At 48.3% G+C, this 17,341-nt stretch overlaps 8 protein-coding genes across 8 annotated transcripts; 2 read left to right on the forward strand and 6 right to left on the reverse strand.

The window, feature by feature from the left end:
• Positions 1-2: 2 nt before the first annotated feature.
• On the reverse strand, positions 3-1,801 carry EV420DRAFT_1275739 (tRNA isopentenyltransferase; the record flags this gene model as incomplete). The annotated part of the gene is made up of 8 exons (XM_060467921.1): positions 3-213; positions 265-352; positions 406-462; positions 515-715; positions 766-877; positions 933-1,042; positions 1,077-1,476; positions 1,526-1,801. 8 exons carry the CDS (start codon positions 1,799-1,801, stop codon positions 3-5), a joined length of 1,455 nt encoding a protein of 484 aa, XP_060326462.1.
• A 36-nt stretch (positions 1,802-1,837) lies between these two features.
• EV420DRAFT_1567546 (uncharacterized protein) lies at positions 1,838-4,940 on the reverse strand. Its single transcript, XM_060474121.1, is given in 6 exon segments — positions 1,838-2,076; positions 2,137-2,693; positions 2,747-2,861; positions 2,898-2,899; positions 2,915-4,399; positions 4,451-4,940. The coding sequence occupies 6 exon segments, from the start codon at positions 4,737-4,739 to the stop codon at positions 1,921-1,923; spliced, it is 2,604 nt and encodes an 867-aa protein (XP_060326463.1). The 5' UTR covers positions 4,740-4,940; the 3' UTR covers positions 1,838-1,920.
• Positions 4,941-5,157: 217 nt separating this feature from the next.
• EV420DRAFT_1567549 (kinase-like domain-containing protein) lies at positions 5,158-7,236 on the reverse strand. The gene is made up of 6 exons (XM_060474122.1): positions 6,477-7,236; positions 6,355-6,387; positions 6,112-6,231; positions 5,881-6,052; positions 5,539-5,827; positions 5,158-5,477 (listed from the first exon to the last, which is right to left on the reverse strand). The coding sequence occupies exons 1-5, from the start codon at positions 7,008-7,010 to the stop codon at positions 5,628-5,630; spliced, it is 1,059 nt and encodes a 352-aa protein (XP_060326464.1). The 5' UTR covers positions 7,011-7,236; the 3' UTR covers positions 5,158-5,477; positions 5,539-5,627.
• A 1-nt stretch (position 7,237) lies between these two features.
• On the reverse strand, positions 7,238-9,277 carry EV420DRAFT_1567556 (uncharacterized protein). The gene is made up of 9 exons (XM_060474123.1): positions 9,076-9,277; positions 8,763-9,021; positions 8,576-8,708; positions 8,143-8,503; positions 8,006-8,108; positions 7,803-7,942; positions 7,581-7,736; positions 7,451-7,533; positions 7,238-7,394 (listed from the first exon to the last, which is right to left on the reverse strand). The coding sequence occupies exons 1-9, from the start codon at positions 9,229-9,231 to the stop codon at positions 7,298-7,300; spliced, it is 1,488 nt and encodes a 495-aa protein (XP_060326465.1). The 5' UTR covers positions 9,232-9,277; the 3' UTR covers positions 7,238-7,297.
• A 205-nt stretch (positions 9,278-9,482) lies between these two features.
• EV420DRAFT_1275882 (cell cycle control protein) lies at positions 9,483-10,911 on the forward strand (the record flags this gene model as incomplete). Its single annotated transcript, XM_060467927.1, has 5 exons — positions 9,483-9,582; positions 9,640-10,212; positions 10,263-10,607; positions 10,655-10,817; positions 10,869-10,911. 5 exons carry the CDS (start codon positions 9,483-9,485, stop codon positions 10,909-10,911), a joined length of 1,224 nt encoding a protein of 407 aa, XP_060326466.1.
• Positions 10,912-11,014: 103 nt separating this feature from the next.
• On the reverse strand, positions 11,015-12,267 carry EV420DRAFT_1622311 (RNA 3'-terminal phosphate cyclase/enolpyruvate transferase; the record flags this gene model as incomplete). The annotated part of the gene is made up of 6 exons (XM_060475793.1): positions 11,015-11,135; positions 11,185-11,276; positions 11,327-11,446; positions 11,490-11,849; positions 11,944-12,011; positions 12,111-12,267. 6 exons carry the CDS (start codon positions 12,265-12,267, stop codon positions 11,015-11,017), a joined length of 918 nt encoding a protein of 305 aa, XP_060326467.1.
• Positions 12,268-12,387: 120 nt separating this feature from the next.
• On the reverse strand, positions 12,388-14,577 carry EV420DRAFT_1567562 (histone deacetylase). Its single transcript, XM_060474124.1, has 11 exons — positions 14,484-14,577; positions 14,358-14,422; positions 14,252-14,299; positions 14,095-14,203; positions 13,952-14,037; positions 13,679-13,823; positions 13,440-13,573; positions 13,385-13,414; positions 12,965-13,332; positions 12,763-12,911; positions 12,388-12,715 (listed from the first exon to the last, which is right to left on the reverse strand). Exons 1-11 carry the CDS (start codon positions 14,515-14,517, stop codon positions 12,489-12,491), a joined length of 1,395 nt encoding a protein of 464 aa, XP_060326468.1. The 5' UTR covers positions 14,518-14,577; the 3' UTR covers positions 12,388-12,488.
• Positions 14,578-15,366: 789 nt separating this feature from the next.
• Positions 15,367-17,339, forward strand: EV420DRAFT_1630958 (PLC-like phosphodiesterase). Its single transcript, XM_060476137.1, has 9 exons — positions 15,367-15,583; positions 15,633-15,684; positions 15,737-15,791; positions 15,846-15,925; positions 16,120-16,270; positions 16,323-16,480; positions 16,531-16,671; positions 16,694-16,722; positions 16,775-17,339. The coding sequence occupies exons 1-9, from the start codon at positions 15,516-15,518 to the stop codon at positions 16,896-16,898; spliced, it is 858 nt and encodes a 285-aa protein (XP_060326469.1). The 5' UTR covers positions 15,367-15,515; the 3' UTR covers positions 16,899-17,339.
• The last annotated feature ends 2 nt before the right edge of the window (positions 17,340-17,341 follow it).

The raw sequence follows: 17,341 nt of genomic DNA on the forward strand, positions 1-17,341 counted from the left end.
AGTCAAGACGGTTGCGCGTCGATCTGTTCGATCTTCTTCCCGTACCTATATGCTTGAGACGTTTCTGCTGCTTTTCGAAGGCAACTTTTGTGGCTTCTGGTCTTTGTATGTATCTCCCATTCTCGTCCTTCCTCAATCATGACCGGCTCGTTCTTGTTGGCGGTGCAGACTTCACATATCAATTTCCGACGGGCGTTGAGAACAGATAGTGGGCTATCGATGGGTGAATACATTTCTGTCAAAGTTGCCATGTATATGACGTACTCCGTTGCCTTCTCCTCAATGGTAAGCATTTCTCGAGCGACATCAGAAAGGGATAAAGGATCCAGGTCGATATTTCTGTGGAGAAAACCTTAGTGGATGTTATTTAGCATGCGGCTATTTTACACCTGGAGAAATCTCTACCGTCAGTGATTCGCATAGCGGGTGCTTGTACATTTGGAGACCAGCCATCTTCTACGTCTAATTGTGCATTGTAAAAACGTTATCCATGCAGTATAGATATAAATCTCACCAGAAGCGTCCAGTAGGTAGGGAAAGACCGTTTCTTCAATAGCATTGGTAGCTTTTATCATAGGGAGTAACTTATTTCGAATCCAAGAAACTTGACGTTTGGCGTATTGGCGAGTCGATATCTTCATGTTTTCTACAGCCAGGTTGAAAGCATCGACGCTTGGATCGGGTGAGGATATGTAGCTGTGGAATTCCCTGTATCCTGAAAATGGCGTCGTTGGGCTATAACGATACAGGAAGAAGCAAGCACACCTATCGATTGATAAATCCCCAAGGTATAGTCTGCGGATGATTCGTTGGTTACAGTTTGTCGACCGGAGATTGCGATATCCTGTAGTGCCCTGACCTCGTCGAGAAGGCCACGCTGTTCACAAAATACAAATTAGTCAAAGACAGGACAAAGGGAGAGACGAATCTACTGTTATCATCGTATCAACACGTGAATTGAGTCGCGGATGCAACATGGAGGGTTTAGCATATAGCCAAAGGCACAAGGCGCGATATCTTGTTTGTATTACACTGTGGATTTCTTGGGAAGAAAAAGAGGCACACCTAGCTACGACCGGTGTTTCCAGATTGGTTACTGATCATTTCGCTAGCTTTGCGCCCGGTCTCCCTGATGATACAAAGACTTCGGTGGACTTTACGAGTATCTTTCCAGTGCCATCTTGCTCCTACGCGTTCGTCAAGAGCGGACAACAATCTATGAAGGGACAGAGACTGTTCCGGGTCAACGCTGGCTACAGGTGGTTGTTCCGGAAACGAGTTGAACAGATCCTGCAATTCTGGTGGCAAAGCCTGAAAAGAACGGGCAAGTTCTTCTGACATGACTGCAATCTGTGGCTCCTTCTTGTCGGTAACCTCCTCGTTAGACAGGCGATTCGGAAAGAGCAGATGCTGGATCCAGTATGAGGTACCACCAACGATTATTGGGATTTTATTAGCGCAATGAATGTTGTTAATCTATGAGTGACCTTAGATTTGATTGATCATGTAGAACGCAATCTCTTACTATTTTCATTGCATCTTGGACCCATTGGCCGACAACATACTGCTCTCCAGGTTGCCTGAATCCCATAAGATGGTGTTTTATGCCTTGCATTTCGGATTCAGTAACCTTGTTCGTGATCACGTCCATGCCAGTATATACTTGCATGGCATCTGCGTTTATGATTTCGGCACCCTCCCATGCCTCTTGCTTCGCGATATGCTGCGCTATTTCAATAGCAAGCTTGGATTTTCCGACACCGGTGGTGCCGCAGATGGCAATGAGAGGTCGAAGGGTCATTTGCTCTTGATTGTTCGAAATATTTGAGCGCAAGTCGTAAAATGAGTCACCGGTTTGGTTACCGGGCACAACGATATCATTCAAATCTAGAAATATTGCCTCCATACATTGACTTCCTCTCATTTTGTAGCTCCCAATCCTAACTTTGTGGTTTTTATCACAGCTGTTACTGGATCCTTCAAGCCTCCCGAAATGCCAATATGGTCACCCTCAGACCAACCCATCGAAGCTAGCATCCTGAACCCAATGTTCGACTCTCCAATCCTTGGCGCTTCCTGCAAGGAGAAAAAAATGGATAAGCATGGGCTTATCAGTAGTGCAGGACTTCCACAAACCTTGCCAACTTCATCCCCATCCTTATGCCTCGGCATTAATTTCCCTTTACCCTTGCCTTTCTTGTTGACAAACTCGTTGCCAAAATCACCTCCCCTCCGCGCTATCCTTGAAACCTTGGCTTCGTCGATTTTGGTACCCGTCCTCGTCGTCTTTGTCAACGTCGTATACCTCGCGTCCCCCTTTCCTTTACTAAGGCTCTTTAAATTGAAAGCAAGCGCTAGTTCATGAACCTTTTTCCTAGTCGCTTTATCCGTTGGGGGTAGGCTCATTGTCTGTGTACCGTCTATGTCCGCGATAAAGCGCCTGATCTGCTGCACGAGAGTCGTCATGTCGATTATGCGATTGGGGACGACAGTGATAGTAGGATCCAATCGAGTAGCTGCTAGCATGGCCTTCTGACCCTTCTTTCCTCCTTTCTTGACTGCTAATGGGTCTGCAGCTTGAATGAGGCGGGATGCTTCGCGTTCGCGTTTATACTCAGCTTTCTTTTGTCGATCCTTTTCCCATTGCTCTTGGAGTTCTGGTGGAAGGTCTTTGTATTTATCTTTTTTCCGCTCTGGGGAAACTGATTAGCGGTATGTGAAAGTAGAGGTAGATAGATATACATACTAGCTTGTGTCATCCACTCAAGTTCGTCAGAGTTACCATTGTGGATAGCGTTAAAGACCTGCTTTTTCTTCTGGTGTTCCACCCCCGTAGGAACTGACTCGGCCTCGTCTAGTATACCCTGCAAGAGAATCAGAAAGTCAAAATGATTATAGCAAGGTGTGAAACTCACGCGTATATGCGCGATGAAATCATCGTCTTTTTCTGCCCATGTTTTGTTCCGGAAGAAAACATCCTCGTCGTCGCTTGAATCGCCATCGTTGTCACCCTGGCCCCTGTTTTCAGCTTGTTTACTTCGTGAAAATTCACGCATTTGTTGTAATCGCGTCTGGAAACTGAAGTCGGGGCTAACATCTTCTTCATCAGCGTCACTATCCCCAAGCATTCTAGCTTCGCCTTCCTCAATAGCCCGGCGGACGCTTTCTTCATCTTCATCGTCGTCATCTTCGCTTTGGCTATCGCTATCTTCTTCGTCTTCCTCCCTCATTCTCTCCTCATCGTCGATATCATCTATCGTCTTCGAGTTTTCATGCAATCCGCCTACGAATCGCTTCATCGCCTCTACATCCCAATCAATTTCTGGGTCAAGGTCCATCCCATCAACACCATTTGCAACTTCGTCTACTTCGTTGTCAGTATCATCTCCCCAGTCAACGTCAGAATCTCCTCTTCGCCTTTCGTCATGCCTTGGATCTTTGTCTTCATACAACTGTGCATCCGCCACATTAGCACCAAGAGCAGCGAAAGACTCGCTTTCCCTGTGTTGGCGCACCCATGCGGCTTGCCGGCGTTCCTTTAGCTTGCTCTTCGTTTTACTGTGAGCAGGATGAGGGCGCCTCGCGAGCTTCCGCGGTGAGGGCGAGAAGGACAGTGAAGGAAGAGCAAAAGTTTTTGGCTTGGACGAGACGGGTGTGGCTACTCCAGAACGAGGGAGAGGCCCTTCGTATACAATGACATCGTCTTCCTCAGGAGTAGCAGCACCTAGAGGGACGACTAAAGAAGTGGAGGTTGATGCAATAATAGGCGTTGGTGCTGGTGTAGTATCAACGAAAAACAATGGTGGCTCCTCATCTTGCGTGTTGACTGATTCCCTATCGTCCGCTGCCTGTAAGGGAGGTGATGCGTGCACTTTTTTCGTCAAGGCAAGGACAACAATGTCATCGTCCATAGAAGGAGGACCTGGCTGTACCTCAGTTGGGGTACTTGTTGATTCTGCCGATGCTGGCTGACCTTCTGGGTCGGGTTCCTCCAGGGTAGGTGTTTCCAGTGTGACCACAGCCTCGGTTGTCGTGTGGACAGTGATCGAGCTGATCATACCGACAGGTGCAGATTCTGCGGTATTATCCTGTATCACGTCGTCCTGAGAGGCATGGGATTTAGGGATGGAAGTGGCGACTTCCTTCAATGCTGTCGTGTCAAAGAAAGCGCCAGTGAATTTCTCTTCGACATCGACCTGCTGTGCGCGGTTAAGTTGGGTTGTCGATCTGGCTTCCATGTCAACCTTTTGCTGGAAAGCAGACAGATCGTTGAAATCTATCTCTTCCAAGCATTCGACATCATCGACTGAGTCATCTCTATGTGCAGTCGGCTTGGATACACCACTGAAAACGCGAGCAACACGTTCTGCGGTGGGGACGTGGCTCTCTTCCTCATCACCTGAAAGTAACGTTAGGGTACATTTGGTTGCGAAAGATCTTGAACACATACCAACATCCTCGACGACCGGTTTGAGTATTTCCTCTTGCTCCTGGAACAGAATGCGGGTATTCACAGAGGGGACAAATTTAATTGGCCTCAAATATGGCCTGTCTTCATAAAGTAGCTTGGACAACGGCCCATTGCTACCTCCACGACTTCTCGCACCACGTCCTCCTCTGCCTCTTCCTCTAGGAGAATAGTATCCTGGTGAAGGCGCAGAGTAAGAATTGTAGTTTGAAGGAGGTGACCCTATGCCTCTTCGTCCTTGTCCTTGAGGTGTATGATAACCTCCTGACATCTCGCCATCTGATCCCCTACGGTTTAGATAATGACAGAGTAATTGTGTGGAAAGATCGTACACATCTGTACAACGAAATCTGTATCTGTTGCAGGGTGAAATCCGCCTCTTCCACGACCACGACCACGGCCGCCGCGATCTCCCCCTCTACCACGATTAGTGTACGGTGATCCTTGCTCTCGGGCTCGTCCAGCGCCTTTGTTTCGTCGTGGCATCTTTTCGAGGCAAGACTTTTTCTCCAGAAAACAGGATGGTGGGTGGATACAGCTCGATGACGGTACCGAGAACGACGAGTTGCGAGTCCTGATATGGAACTTGTCCGGCCCGGGTGACCGACATACACCTTTTACCATGAACGTTTCGGAGGATTTGAACATGCCAGGAAGCATTATAGGTACTGGACTTGAGGAGAGGAGATTGGTCGGGCAAGGCAACAAATGATTTAGAGGCACTAGAGCCTCCTTGATTATGATGTATACCATCCCCTTGGCCATATATTATGCTACCACTAAGTTACCACCATCGTATTGAGTTGTGCGACACGGTGATTAAAGTTCCCAGGAATAGTACCTGCGTGATAGACAGCCATATACCACCGAAGCCGACGCGTCGAATCAGCGAAACTCCCACAACAAATCATCCGGAGCGTTATTTCTCTACATGGTTATACTGCACAGGGCTGAAATGATCTCGTAAGGCCTCGACCGACACGAAGCTCGCATGGTGATACAAATTTCTCTATTTAGAGGCCATAAGCAGGTGCCACCCATCAATCACCAGATGACAATTTAAATCATACCGCTAAAATGAAGCTCGTAAAATCCTTTCCCGCACGACGGAAGGGGTATAAGATGGGCTCGTGCCCAGATGGTACATGCGCGCACCAGATCAATCTACGTCAAGCCAGTGATGCTCGAGAATCAGCGACGGTGGCCACCTCTCCTCGGGTCTGATCCTTAGCATCGTCCGCAGAAAATCACAAAATACTGTGAGCTCTGCCAGGTCCATGACGCCCAACTTTTTCTGTACCTTGACCATGATCTCCTCCATAGTGGTCCGACAAAGCGTCGCGTTGCATCTTAAGTCGCCTGTTTCCAGGGTCAGATGCCGGTAAACAAAATCAGACAGGACAATAACTCACCCGTAAAATCAAAATACTTCTCCCCATATATGCCGCGTCTTATAAGATCCTCATCAAAGTCCCCGATCTGTTCTACGATCTGTACTAGATGCGCCTCCGCCGGTTCGATGCCTCGTTCCACGGTCTGGTAGTCAGGATTGAATAGGCGTCCGCCGGTAACGAATTCGTAAGCCTGATCCATGATTCCGTTAGCATTTAGATATCTGTAGGGCTGATGATTCGAGAACACACCAAACACCCCATGTTCCATATGTCCACCTTCTCGTCCCATGAGGCTTCAATAATGACCTCGGGAGCCCGCAATTCAGCCGGTTGGATCAAACCGTGATGGACGGTTTCAGTAGGGAACGGCTGTCAATATCATGAATACTAAAATAATTTCATCGCGCTAAGAATGAAAAACTGCGCACCGTGTCCAAGGTCCGCTAGCTTGAACATGGGTTCTGTTTCATGAGAAGCACGCTCGATAAGGACTCTTTCCAGCTCATCCTTGGGAGGGGTTGGTCGCTGAAAGAGGTTTTGCTAGGAGAATATTGGAAGGGTGAATATCTGAGAACACTATAAGATCTCCTAGGAGTCGGGGATTAACCAAATACCGAATACTCGCCGGTGTGAATAACCCCAGAGTTATGGAGGTAGTCTAGCGCAAGCAGCATATCCCTGCAAAGCTTTTTCACAACCTGAGCAGGCAGGCGCCGCGACCCTATTATTCCCCTAATATCATCGACGCTCTCTCCTAGCAGTTCCAAGACCAAGCAAGCGTGCCCATGGTAGTGGAAGTAGCCCAAGAGTTTGACGACACGGTCGTTTCCATCACCAGAATTCCCATGGGAACGAGCGGACAAGAAGCTTCCCAGCTCGTCTAGTGACTCTGGCCCGGTAGTACATTCTGCGGTGAGGATTTTTATCGCGACCTGTTTCGTGGACTCTGTTTTAGCAGCGTCGTCTCGCGCTAGCCATACTGTCGCGTAGTTCCCCTGCCCAAGCTTGCCTATTATCGTGTATCGTCCCTCAAACAGCTGCCCTACGGCAACCTGGAGATGGCCAGGCTTTGCACTACCGCGACGGCTGGCTCGAGAGGACACCTTGGGTTTGAAACTAATTGCTCTGGACAGTTTGCGAAAGAACATGTCGAGGGGATGAGCGAAGAAAAGGAAGGCCAAATCGGCACGCGCCTATACCATAGAGGTACAAAAGGGTACGAAACGGATGATCTTGTCAATGTCAAAGCCCAAGACCAATTTGCATGAAGATTCGCGGATGTCGGACCGTAAAATTCGATCAACTTGGAAATTCATATCAAACGTATATCAGCGTTGCTTCTCCGAGGGGACAATTCTGGCACCCGTTACTCAACTGGTAGTATAAGCGAGTTGATAGATGAGAGCCCTAAATATAATCTTACACTTGGATCTAGCTAGTTGATTCTCTCTCTTCTCGATCTCTCCAGACTCTTGGCCTTCTCCCACACTTCCCCATCAACTTCAGACTTGTCGTAAGAAAGTGCGAGGAGCCTAGTTCAGAGATGATCATGCAAAAAGCAAGCGTGGTTTTGATGTGAAAGTCGTACCTTGCAACTGACATACGTTGAATTAGATCATCAGCTGTCACGTTCCCTCCTTTTCGTTCGTTGACGAAATCCTCTTGAATTTGCTGTGAACAGTTAAGACCGCATAAGTCGTCGGCAATTAAGGACTGACCTTGGCAGTCTCATCCCCAATTGAAACGCTACTATTTCTAGCCTTGGAAACTAGATGCCGGAATGTATCAATTTTGGACGGCAGCTGGATCTCGCCTGGACTCTTATATAGTCCATTCGTTTCTGTCACGGGCTTCAAAGGAAACTGAACAAGGGTCTACCCATGTGGACGATCGGTCTATATGAGCTCTCGGTCAGTTATTAAAGATTAATGGTAACGTACGGGGAAAAAGGCACTCTTGTTTCCCTCACTCAAGACGATAAAGACAACGTCTGTTTCAAAAGAATACGAGCTGAAAGGGAAAACATATTGAAGAGTTTGTGATGTCATCATCTCTTGCATGGCCCGTAAGTTTAGTAAACCTAGTGTTTATGGAACAATCGCGTGAGTCTCGATAAAATTGGGCGAGCGGGGCTAAAACGCACCGCGCTCAACGACATTGCCCTCCTGGACGCCGGCTTCTGTGACAATACAAACACTGCCTTTGGGAAGTTGCAGCCAGCCGCTATGCAAGTCTTCATCTTTTGACTCGGGGACAAAAGGTGTGGTGTTGATTGTGGACAAAGAAAGGAGATATGGTGGAGACCGATAAGAATAAGAGGGAGAGAATATGCGAGATAGCAGGGGTTAACGATGTGGGGAAAGCGGGCGAAGGAAATCTGCAGAGTCCCAAAGAAGGTGGAAAGATCGGTGGTGTTCGGGACTGAACGCGTGCTATGCAGCACAAAAGTACCCACTCCGCGGCCTCGAGATCGCCAGCAAGTCCTTCATGCGCGATCCAACTTATCAGCTCGGAGCGAAGGTTTGTGTCAAAATCAGATGCCACACTGCGCGGCATCACAGTCGAAGAAACCGGTCGAGAAAACAGAACATGAAGAGTGGGTACTAAAGTAGAAGTGCTGCCATCCAAGTCGGTGTGAAGCCTATAGAGAAAGGTCAATTGAAAGGAAGAACGGATGTGACTACTTGAGCGTACGACTCGGATGACAAGATACCGACGAAGGTGACGAATATCTGTAGGCTTGAACGAATCTGCCTGACCATCGTAAATCTTGATTTTGACACCAATATGCGAGACGCCATGCAAAGGAAATTTGTGTGGCTGCGTTGACCGGTGCTCTGGACCACCTGAAGTAAAATTATAACTGACGCGTGCGTCACGCGACAAGAAACGCGACGCACCTTCAGGGTCCCCGGTAGACCATTCTCCAGGAATGCTAACAGCCCAAAGGACAGAACATTCTCTCAGGTTTGAATAATCGAAATTGGGCCCAGCATGAACAGTCTCGTCGACGAGGCCCCATCCACCAACTTTTCCACCTGGTAGTCTGGCCAAGTATACTTCTGGTGATATCGATGTGTCCTGAATCATGGCCCGGAAACGTACAAGGGCTCTGTGCTGGTGCTGCTCGGGAGGCCTCTGAGTACTTAAAGAAGGAATCTGACATCTCCTGTCAGTGGAACAGCAAGCTAATTCGCAAGACAAATTGCTTACTTTTTCGAACGCGTCGGATGCCGCGAAAATTGAAGTGAAATGGGTGGCTACGCGGCTTGGGAATGCGTCGAGACTGACATCCTTGAGGTCATTGTAGAGGTCATGTAGCGCGTTAGTAGGATTTTCAATTGCGTCGAAAGGTAACGAAGAGACCATGATGATGGACTCAAGATGAACGCGTTTGGAACTTGTAGTACTAAACTGCCACTTGATATGGAAATAAGTAATGACCAAATCGGTTTCTCCCGAACTCTGACACTTTACTATGACGAAGTTTCCCACGAATACCGATATTTCCCAAAGGTGCTGACTAAATCGAGCTGACTGAATCCTGTGCACCGGCCGTAGGCGTACCCCGGTCCTGAATTTGTACAGTCTCACACTTCCACCAGGACACCCACGACATAATGGGTCTCTTTAACCGCAAGCCACGCCGAGAAGACTCTGGTGACGATGGTAGCAACTCGGAGAATAAGAAGGAAAAGGGCGGTTGGAGGAGGCCAGCCAGTACGTGTCGCAATTTATTCTGCGCAGTTTGATACTGACTGACGACGACGGTAATAGATACTGCATTCAAGCAGCAGCGACTCAAGGCATGGCAGCCCATCTTGACACCCAAGACAGTCCTGCCGACATTCTTCATCATTGGCCTGCTCTTCGGACCCATCGGTGGGCTCCTAATCTGGGGGTCGTCGCTCGTTTCTGAGATGACGTTCGACTATTCACAATGTGAGAATCTCGAGGCGTCCACGCAGAACGGGTCGTACACCTTTTCCGATGTCCCCAGCTATTCCTATCGACTGCGCTCTTCTGATAGTGGGGTCTCAATACCAAAACCTCAGATGGCATTGCTCAACAACACTGGAAACGCGAGCGTGACGGATGTCTCCCAGGAGCTCCAGTGCGTTCTCCAGTTCTCAGTCCCCAGAGACTTGGAACCGTCTGTGTTCCTGTACTACAAACTCACAAACTTCTACCAAAATCACCGGCGCTATGTCAAGAGTCTGGATTCCGACCAGCTCAAGGGTAGTTATGTGTCGCCGAGTGATCTGGATAGTAGCGACTGCAAGCCACTGGGAACACGGGATGGGAAGGCAATCTATCCATGCGGATTGATCGCAAATTCTATATTCAACGGTGCGTAGCAACATTCACCAGAACTCGGCCCACTCTAAGCATGGATGCAGACACATTTTCCTCGCCTGTACTACTCAACCCCACAAATGAAACTCAGACAACGGCCTACCAGTTCTCCTCAAATAATATAGCTTGGGCAGGAGAAGCCAAGAAATATACTACGTCACCCATCAGCTCTAGTGGTTACTCCTCAGCAGATCAAATCGTTCCACCACCCAATTGGATGAAGCGCTACCCCGATGGCTACAACGACAGCAATGTGCCAAATCTCAAAGAGGATTCGCACTTCCAAAACTGGATGCGAACAGCGGGACTGCCGACATTCACGAAACTCTATGGGCGAAATGATGCTGATACGATGGTTGCTGGACGTTACGAAATGGTTATCGGATTGAGTACGTCTGAATTTGTAGCCTGTGATATGAAACTCACATTTCCGCAGACTTCCCAGTGCTACCGTACAAGGGTACCAAGTCCGTTGTCATTACCACGGTTTCGTGGATAGGCGGAAAGAATCCGTTTTTGGGTTGGGCATATGTCGCAGCAGCAGCACTATTTGTTTTGTTGGCGGTTGTAGGAACTGCACGACACCTCATTAAGCCTAGGTATGTCATCCATTTGTCGTCCATAGACACTTTTCTTACTCTCCTGAATAGACGGCTGGGCGACATGACCTTGCTTTCATGGAATCGCACATAGACCGCGACAATCTAACTCGTAAATTCTCTCACATGTACCGTATACAACCTTGGATCTATCCCTTTTTTTGCGAGGAAGTCACTACACCAAGCTTATAATTCATCTATTTATTTCCTTGCACAGAGTAGCCGATGCCTCGACAGCGAATTACTGTACATCCTGACAAGTCTACCTCTACCTCGAACTTGGCATCCGTGAGTTGCTGTGCAACCCATATTGCAGTCCTAAGGGATTTAAGTTTCTATGAAATTGTCGACTTCAAGGGTGACTCACTGTGTGTGCAATTCGAGTTCTCCTTTGCCACAGTTGATTTCGGACGTTCCTTCTGCCAAGGCCATGAAAATGATGATTTGGTCCTGTAGCCACTGGTAACGGATTTAAGTTAATCAGGGATGAAATCTGAAACGGCGCCCACCTCATCGACGCAACCTCCGACAGACAAACCACGTAACAGCGACTCGGCTGCCAGGCGACCCACAGCCTGTGCGTCGAGCCCCTTCCTACTCAACGCATCGCCTCCAACAATGCCGCCGCCCTCAAGTTCAGCCCACAAGACAATTCCCGCTTCCCGCCCCGACAGTATTATCGTTTCTTTCCCGTCTGCTCTCTATCTCAACGGGAACGCCATCGAGTTCCGGGCTGCCGGCCAAGTAGCCTTTGGCCCCTTCCACCATGCCCTTGCCCAGGTGGCTGGGCAAACCGGCAAGATGGGCGATACCCTTGATGGCTTTGACACTGCCGCGCTCTACGAGTGTGAAGGCTCTGATCTTGTCCGCCATTGGAGACACTTGGACGTGTATTTCCCCTCCGCCCTTGGGGTAGTATCCGCGACGTTTGATGTCGAGTGTAGCATCAATACCAAAGTGCCTTCGTACAAAGGGCAGGAATACGTGCTGGGTGTAGTCGATCTGCGGTGCATGCGATGCAGTTTGTGCCGCCTTTGATTATAAGGGATGATGGTGCTGATTGCTGGGAGAACAATAGTATGGGGAGAGCAATCTGAAGCATAAGAGTCGTTGCACCCGGAGTAACAGAGTCTGCAGTAAATTGTCCTGGTAGCCGTAGGGTTCCTGGAATAAAGTCGATTTCGGTAGAATCCACTTGTCGCTCCCCTCAGCTCTGCAGATGCGATATTTGCTGCCAATTCTAAGCCTGCATTTCTTTCAGGGATATATCACTGTAGAAATAGCGAAACGCACCAGTTCTATGCTGATTTTTCAATCCAGGAGGTTTTCTTCCGTTGCGTATCTTGTGTATAGACACTGGCTTGGATAGCAACGACGATAACGAGATTGAGTTTCGTAGAATCTGACCGCCGCCCTCTAGGACGCTACCGTCAATTAGGATGGGGGTCATGGCCGAAAGGAAAGATGCGATGACTCTCGAAATTCGGACGCGACTTGACGATAGTCATTGACTCACTTCCAAGGTTTGAGTAATACGTCACGGTCACCTTCCTGCTTTTCTATCTCGACTCCCCAATTCAGAAGTTGCGATGAGTACTCGAGGTAAAGCCATATATACATTAGATTTCTCGTGTTAATAGTTATGTATGTACAAGTGTAATCAAGAATACATTATGGCATGCCAGTGCTGGCAAAGAACCGGCGTTTGGCTATCGAAGAAACGGGGGTCTGTGAAGGCAGCGTATGCCACTCATTTGTGACAATACTCATGCGCTTATGTCGAGGTGGCCCACGCTGAGACGAGGCATGAGAGTACGACGTCGACGCGCCATCAGAGTCTTCAAGTTCCTCTTCGGAACCTGATGTAGGAATTTGGTTGTACACGTCTCTAGCGTGTTCTGTCCACAGTTTAGAGCAAAAAACGCGACACAAAAGAACCACCCACCATAAAGTTGCCTATCTAGATCGTCCTGAATATCCATATCATCATCAAATATCATCCCCAGATGTGTTCCAATATCCTCTCGAGGTACGTCATGCAGCCCAACCGATGGCGCACACGAGAGTCCGGATATCTGTTCTAGAACGCTCGTCCTGGGACATGATGAGTGCACCGTAAAAAGCCGCATAGTTCTAGACTTGCACACCTGACTTGATCAAGATAGTTGTCCTTCAAATTTTCGTCATCTGCGTTGTGAGTGGCCACTTCTAAACGATAACGCGGGCCAAAGCATTCAAAGTGATTGTGCCAAGGAAGAAAATCCCCAAGCGTATTCTCGATGCCCAAGGCACACGCCGTCTCGTACGTCCATGTTCGCGCGACATTTTTGATAGTGTAACCTCCTCCGCCTAGTAGAATGAGTGGGATGTTTCTATCTCGAAAGAACTTGACGCAGTTCGCATGTCCCTGCATTGAAATGTTGAAGCAACCCAACCTATCTCCAGAGAGCGAATCGGCGCCGCATTGCAGTACAACCACGGCAGGTTGAAATACTTCCAGAATTTTTGAAGCGACCTTCAGAGAACAGATTTAGTATGTGAAGGAGGCAATACAGTATGCAACACACCGGTTCGAATATGCTTTTGAAAGACTCAGTCTGTGAGGCCAGTGTGCAACGGCACGTTAACTGCATAACCCTTGCCTCTGCCCTTGCCCTGGTCTGTACGCAGTCCCGTCCCAGGGAAGAACGCGCCGGATTTATGAAAACTGCATGTCATGACCCGTTCGGTAGATAGAAAGGCCTCCTCGACGCCGTCTCCCTGATAGATGTGAGGACATGTATAGAACGCCAAGAAAGAACTCAACATCTGTTTTCAACGTAACCATGGGAGTCAAGAGAAACAAATAAAGAGAGACCCACGGTGGCAGTCAATATCAAAGTAGGTGACTCTTGAGTAGGTGCGCAAGAGCTCTAGAATGCACAGGACGATATCATTGACGTAGCAGAAACCGGAGGCTTCTGCTTTTTTGGCATGATGGAGGCCGCCGGCCCAATTGATGCAAATCTAATCCACAAGTGCGCTCAGATTATGATTATGAGAAGAAGGGCAAAAAACCTCACGTCGGAAGCTCCAGAAGCGATGTTGCGTGCCGCGGCTACAGTCTGTTAGCCCTGCAAAACCATGGAGGACACTGTCGAACCTATTGAACCGCCTGCTGAAATGGAGCAAAATTCAAACACGCCGTCAAATGGAGGATTATCATCGGGGTATCCAAGAACTAGAAGATTTGAGAAGACACGTAGAACGAGGTGAAAACTGGCGTACACTGAGTAACTTGCTGGGTTCATTTCTTGGGTCATCTCTGGCGTAGCCCTGCTGAGGAAGTGGATGTATTCGTCGGTGTGGAAGGCGGTCATTTGTTGTGGCGAGCAGCGTGGGGGTTTCTGCGAACGGTGAGGCTTACGAACAGGGAGCAAGATGAACCGACGTACCAAGACATGCATCTTCTCCAGCATTCCGTAGCTTGTAACCAACTCGTGCTATTGCATTGTTGCGGTCGTCAGCATCGAGCAGAGGAGCAAGGACGTCACCACGAACGGTCATTTGTATTCTGTGTGGCTTCATCGAGTGACCATACCCATAGGTATACGCTCCTACATCGCCTGGACGCCGGAGGAATATATTAGGAACTTGGAAGAGAAGTAAGCAGGGAAGGCGACGTACTGTCGAAGTAGTAGGCAACTCTGCGACGCGACATGGTGACGGTAGATAATAAAGCCTGTATTGTACCATTTGTACTTGTGCCGGACAATGATACGCAGGAAAACGCCAAGTTACTGCTTTGGGTCGGGGTCTTAGATAAGATAAGATAATCGGCGTTTGCCGAATTAGATAAAACTGTGGCTGTGCTCGATCAGCCCTCTTCCTTTACGCTCACTCACTTACTGGACCGCTGTGTCCTAAATGACGCATCTTTATCTTTGCCTTACTGTTTTCCCCCTTGAACTTGTCTAATCTCGACATAACTAGGTAATATAGGCTTTCCAAGCCGTTGGCTCGAGTTCTTTCCTGGCGGTGACGCACAAAACTCCGGTGCCTGCCTAAACGTCACGGGTTTTGAACATACAACACCCGTTGTGCTGTATATCTTCCGCCACAACACGCATACATCTCTCCAGAAAAAATTAGCGGAAGATTTACAGCGAGGAGAAGAACATTCTGATCAATCGTCTGCCGGACCGTAAAGTGCACTTGTACGTTCTACTTCGATGCACATGTCATCTGACTCTGTATTTATAAAGGTGATCAATCAAGGAATCCTTTTGACCTTGATACGGTGTTTCTACTGAAACGTATGCAACGTGCTTCCATTCATTCTACGTGACACGCCGTCACTGAGAAATGCCCGTGATTCTCTGTGGAGTACTAATGAAGGAACCCGTTGGCTCGGTCACGAAAACCTGAGGCTTGGTTCTGTGTCCTTCGCCACTCTTGGCGCGATTAAGGATATTCAGCCTTCATGTCATCCAGCGCTGGCACCGACATCCTTCAACATGTATCTGGAGACTTGATCATCTGATACCCGGTGCCGGGACAGAATCAAACGAACTCACACCTATGTGAAGCATCAGGGAAGCTAATTGCTAGCATGTGCCCAAAGATAGGTCCCCGCCAGTGCGAGCTGAAGTCCCTATATAATATGGTGTCATTTAAAACAGTTTTCTACCGCGTTTCTTCCTATTGCCCACCTGCGCGATGCATCTCTCTCTTTTCGCCACGCTTTTTTCCATAGGCTTGTCGGTATCGGCGGCGCCTACAAAGAGGTGTGATGTGTTTTCCTGGTCCCTCTCTTCCCCGCTAATTGATTAACAGAGCATCTGTATGCAATGGACGCGCAGAGCTGTGCAACCGAGGTTATGGAAATGTGAGTATAGAGATCAGACGAGGGAAGGAAGCACTTGCTTACATTGCGAAAGGTCACGTTCTTGAGCTCGCATGATTCATACGCCATCAGCGAGGACATTTTCGCTCGTACGTTCCTTTGGAATCCGCCATTGATACGGCGTGCCTGATACCCGATGCCAGTTGCTAGAACTCAAGAACTTGATCTTCCCGGGCAATTAGATCTTGGTGTTCGTATGTTGCAAGCCCAATCTCACATGTCTGTATCCATAAAAACCTACCCTACACTTGATCCCCTGACAACTTATACAGGGATGGCAATGATTTCAAGTTTTGCCATACGAGTGAGCCTTCGAACATATGCTTCCATCTATACCACTCACGTCATCTATTGCTTGGCAGGTTGCGTGAGTGTATATCGACGCGTTATTGAAATGTTGTTGACTGTGTCCCCAAGAGTTTGTTCGATGGCGGTCTTGTCGTCGACTATCTGAAGACTGTCAAGAGTTGGTTGGATAATAATCCTAATGAAGTTCTGACCTTCCTCTTCACCAATCCTGAGGGTCTATCGCTTACCGATGTATGGAAACCCGCATTCGATGAAGCAGGTAAGCGATAGTCGTGTATCATCCTCTCTTTCAGTCTACTCATCTATCATAGGCATAACCGATCTGGCTTATGTACCTCCCACAAAGCCCATGAAGCGCGGAGATTGGCCTACGCTAGGCGAATTCATCGATAGTGGCAAACGTGTCATCGTTTTCTTGGATTATGGTGTCGATGATAGCGTGGATTTCATCCTCTCAGAATTTACAATGGCAAGTCCCTTAGTTCGCGTCACAATGCGACTTAATAATAGTTCAATCAGCTCTGGGAACCACCTTTCAGCGTGACGGATAGCACGTTCCCATGCAGCGTCAACAGAATTTCCGGTCCTCTTTCGACGGTGGACCACTTGAACATGCTTAACCACAATCTGAACATCAACATTATCCCCATAGGCGACGGTGTTCTCATTCCGGATTTTGCAGCTGCACCGAATGACCAATAGTATCAACTCGTGAGTTTTCTTCATCGACCAGCAGTCCTTGACAAGTTCGATTTCCCTTTAGTATCCTTGCCAACGCATACGGTTGTTCAGGTTTGGCTGGTGGTGTTGCTCCCAACTTCGTCATGCTCGACTTTGTCAACATTGGCCATGGACTGGACGCAGTCAACCTGCTTAATGGCTTCTGATAATGATTACGATGACACGAAGCACAATATATTATTTATTTTACGTTAACGATCTACGGTGCTTTTTTCATTTCGCATTTGAATGCTTCATTATGGATCCATAATGAAATCCGGATCTGTATACGGGAGGAAGCTAAGCAATCACCCTTCAAAGAGCGACATCATTATTATCCCGCGTACTTCGTAGGTCCATCCCGTAACCTCTAAGCCGTTTCACAACAACACGCCAGAGTTGGAAAGCTCGATAATGCTGCGTCAATTGAGTTTAGCTTGTTTTACGAGGTCGGGAAAGGAACGTCACTTGACTGTTCTCGACGAGAATCGGAGCATTGTTATTGGAGGATCAAGGTCTAGATCGCTTGCCGGCGGGTAGTATATAGCTCATCTCCTCGATCTCCCACAACTCACATTCACATCACGAGCGGGCGCTTTGCATATGTTTG

The sequence above is a fragment of the Desarmillaria tabescens genome, assembly GCF_030435595.1.
Source record: "Desarmillaria tabescens strain CCBAS 213 chromosome Unknown EV420scaffold_42, whole genome shotgun sequence".
In the NCBI taxonomy this organism is placed as follows: domain Eukaryota; kingdom Fungi; phylum Basidiomycota; class Agaricomycetes; order Agaricales; family Physalacriaceae; genus Desarmillaria; species Desarmillaria tabescens.

Bases quoted from the DNA above. Each gene is read 5' to 3' on its own strand.
- EV420DRAFT_1567546 (XM_060474121.1), bottom strand. From the start codon at position 4,739: ATGTCAGGAGGTTATCATACACCTCAAGGACAAGGACGAAGAGGCATA. The intron at 4,400-4,450 runs GTATGTGTTCAA...CGTTACTTTCAG, and splicing joins ACCGGTCGTCGAGGATGTTG to GTGATGAGGAAGAGAGCCAC. The intron at 2,694-2,746 runs GTATGTATATCT...CAGTTTCCCCAG, and splicing joins TGAGTGGATGACACAAGCTA to AGCGGAAAAAAGATAAATAC.
- EV420DRAFT_1630958 (XM_060476137.1), top strand. From the start codon at position 15,516: ATGCATCTCTCTCTTTTCGCCACGCTTTTTTCCATAGGCTTGTCGGTA. The intron at 15,926-16,119 runs GTATCCATAAAA...TGTGTCCCCAAG, and splicing joins AAGCCCAATCTCACATGTCT to AGTTTGTTCGATGGCGGTCT. The intron at 16,271-16,322 runs GTAAGCGATAGT...CATCTATCATAG, and splicing joins ACCCGCATTCGATGAAGCAG to GCATAACCGATCTGGCTTAT.
- EV420DRAFT_1567556 (XM_060474123.1), bottom strand. From the start codon at position 9,231: ATGGTCTCTTCGTTACCTTTCGACGCAATTGAAAATCCTACTAACGCG. The intron at 8,709-8,762 runs GTGCGTCGCGTT...ATTTTACTTCAG, and splicing joins GTCTACCGGGGACCCTGAAG to GTGGTCCAGAGCACCGGTCA. The intron at 7,737-7,802 runs GTACGTTACCAT...CCACATGGGTAG, and splicing joins ACAAGAGTGCCTTTTTCCCC to ACCCTTGTTCAGTTTCCTTT.
- EV420DRAFT_1567562 (XM_060474124.1), bottom strand. From the start codon at position 14,517: ATGTCGCGTCGCAGAGTTGCCTACTACTTCGACA. The intron at 14,300-14,357 runs GTTCGTGGTGAC...ACAATGCAATAG, and splicing joins CACACAGAATACAAATGACC to CACGAGTTGGTTACAAGCTA. The intron at 13,415-13,439 runs GTGCCGTTGCAC...CTGGCCTCACAG, and splicing joins GCAAGGGTTATGCAGTTAAC to ACTGAGTCTTTCAAAAGCAT.
- EV420DRAFT_1567549 (XM_060474122.1), bottom strand. From the start codon at position 7,010: ATGTTCTTTCGCAAACTGTCCAGAGCAATTAGTTTCAAACCCAAGGTG. The intron at 6,388-6,476 runs GTATTTGGTTAA...AACCTCTTTCAG, and splicing joins TTCACACCGGCGAGTATTCG to CGACCAACCCCTCCCAAGGA. The intron at 5,828-5,880 runs GTGAGTTATTGT...CCCTGGAAACAG, and splicing joins GAAGTATTTTGATTTTACGG to GCGACTTAAGATGCAACGCG.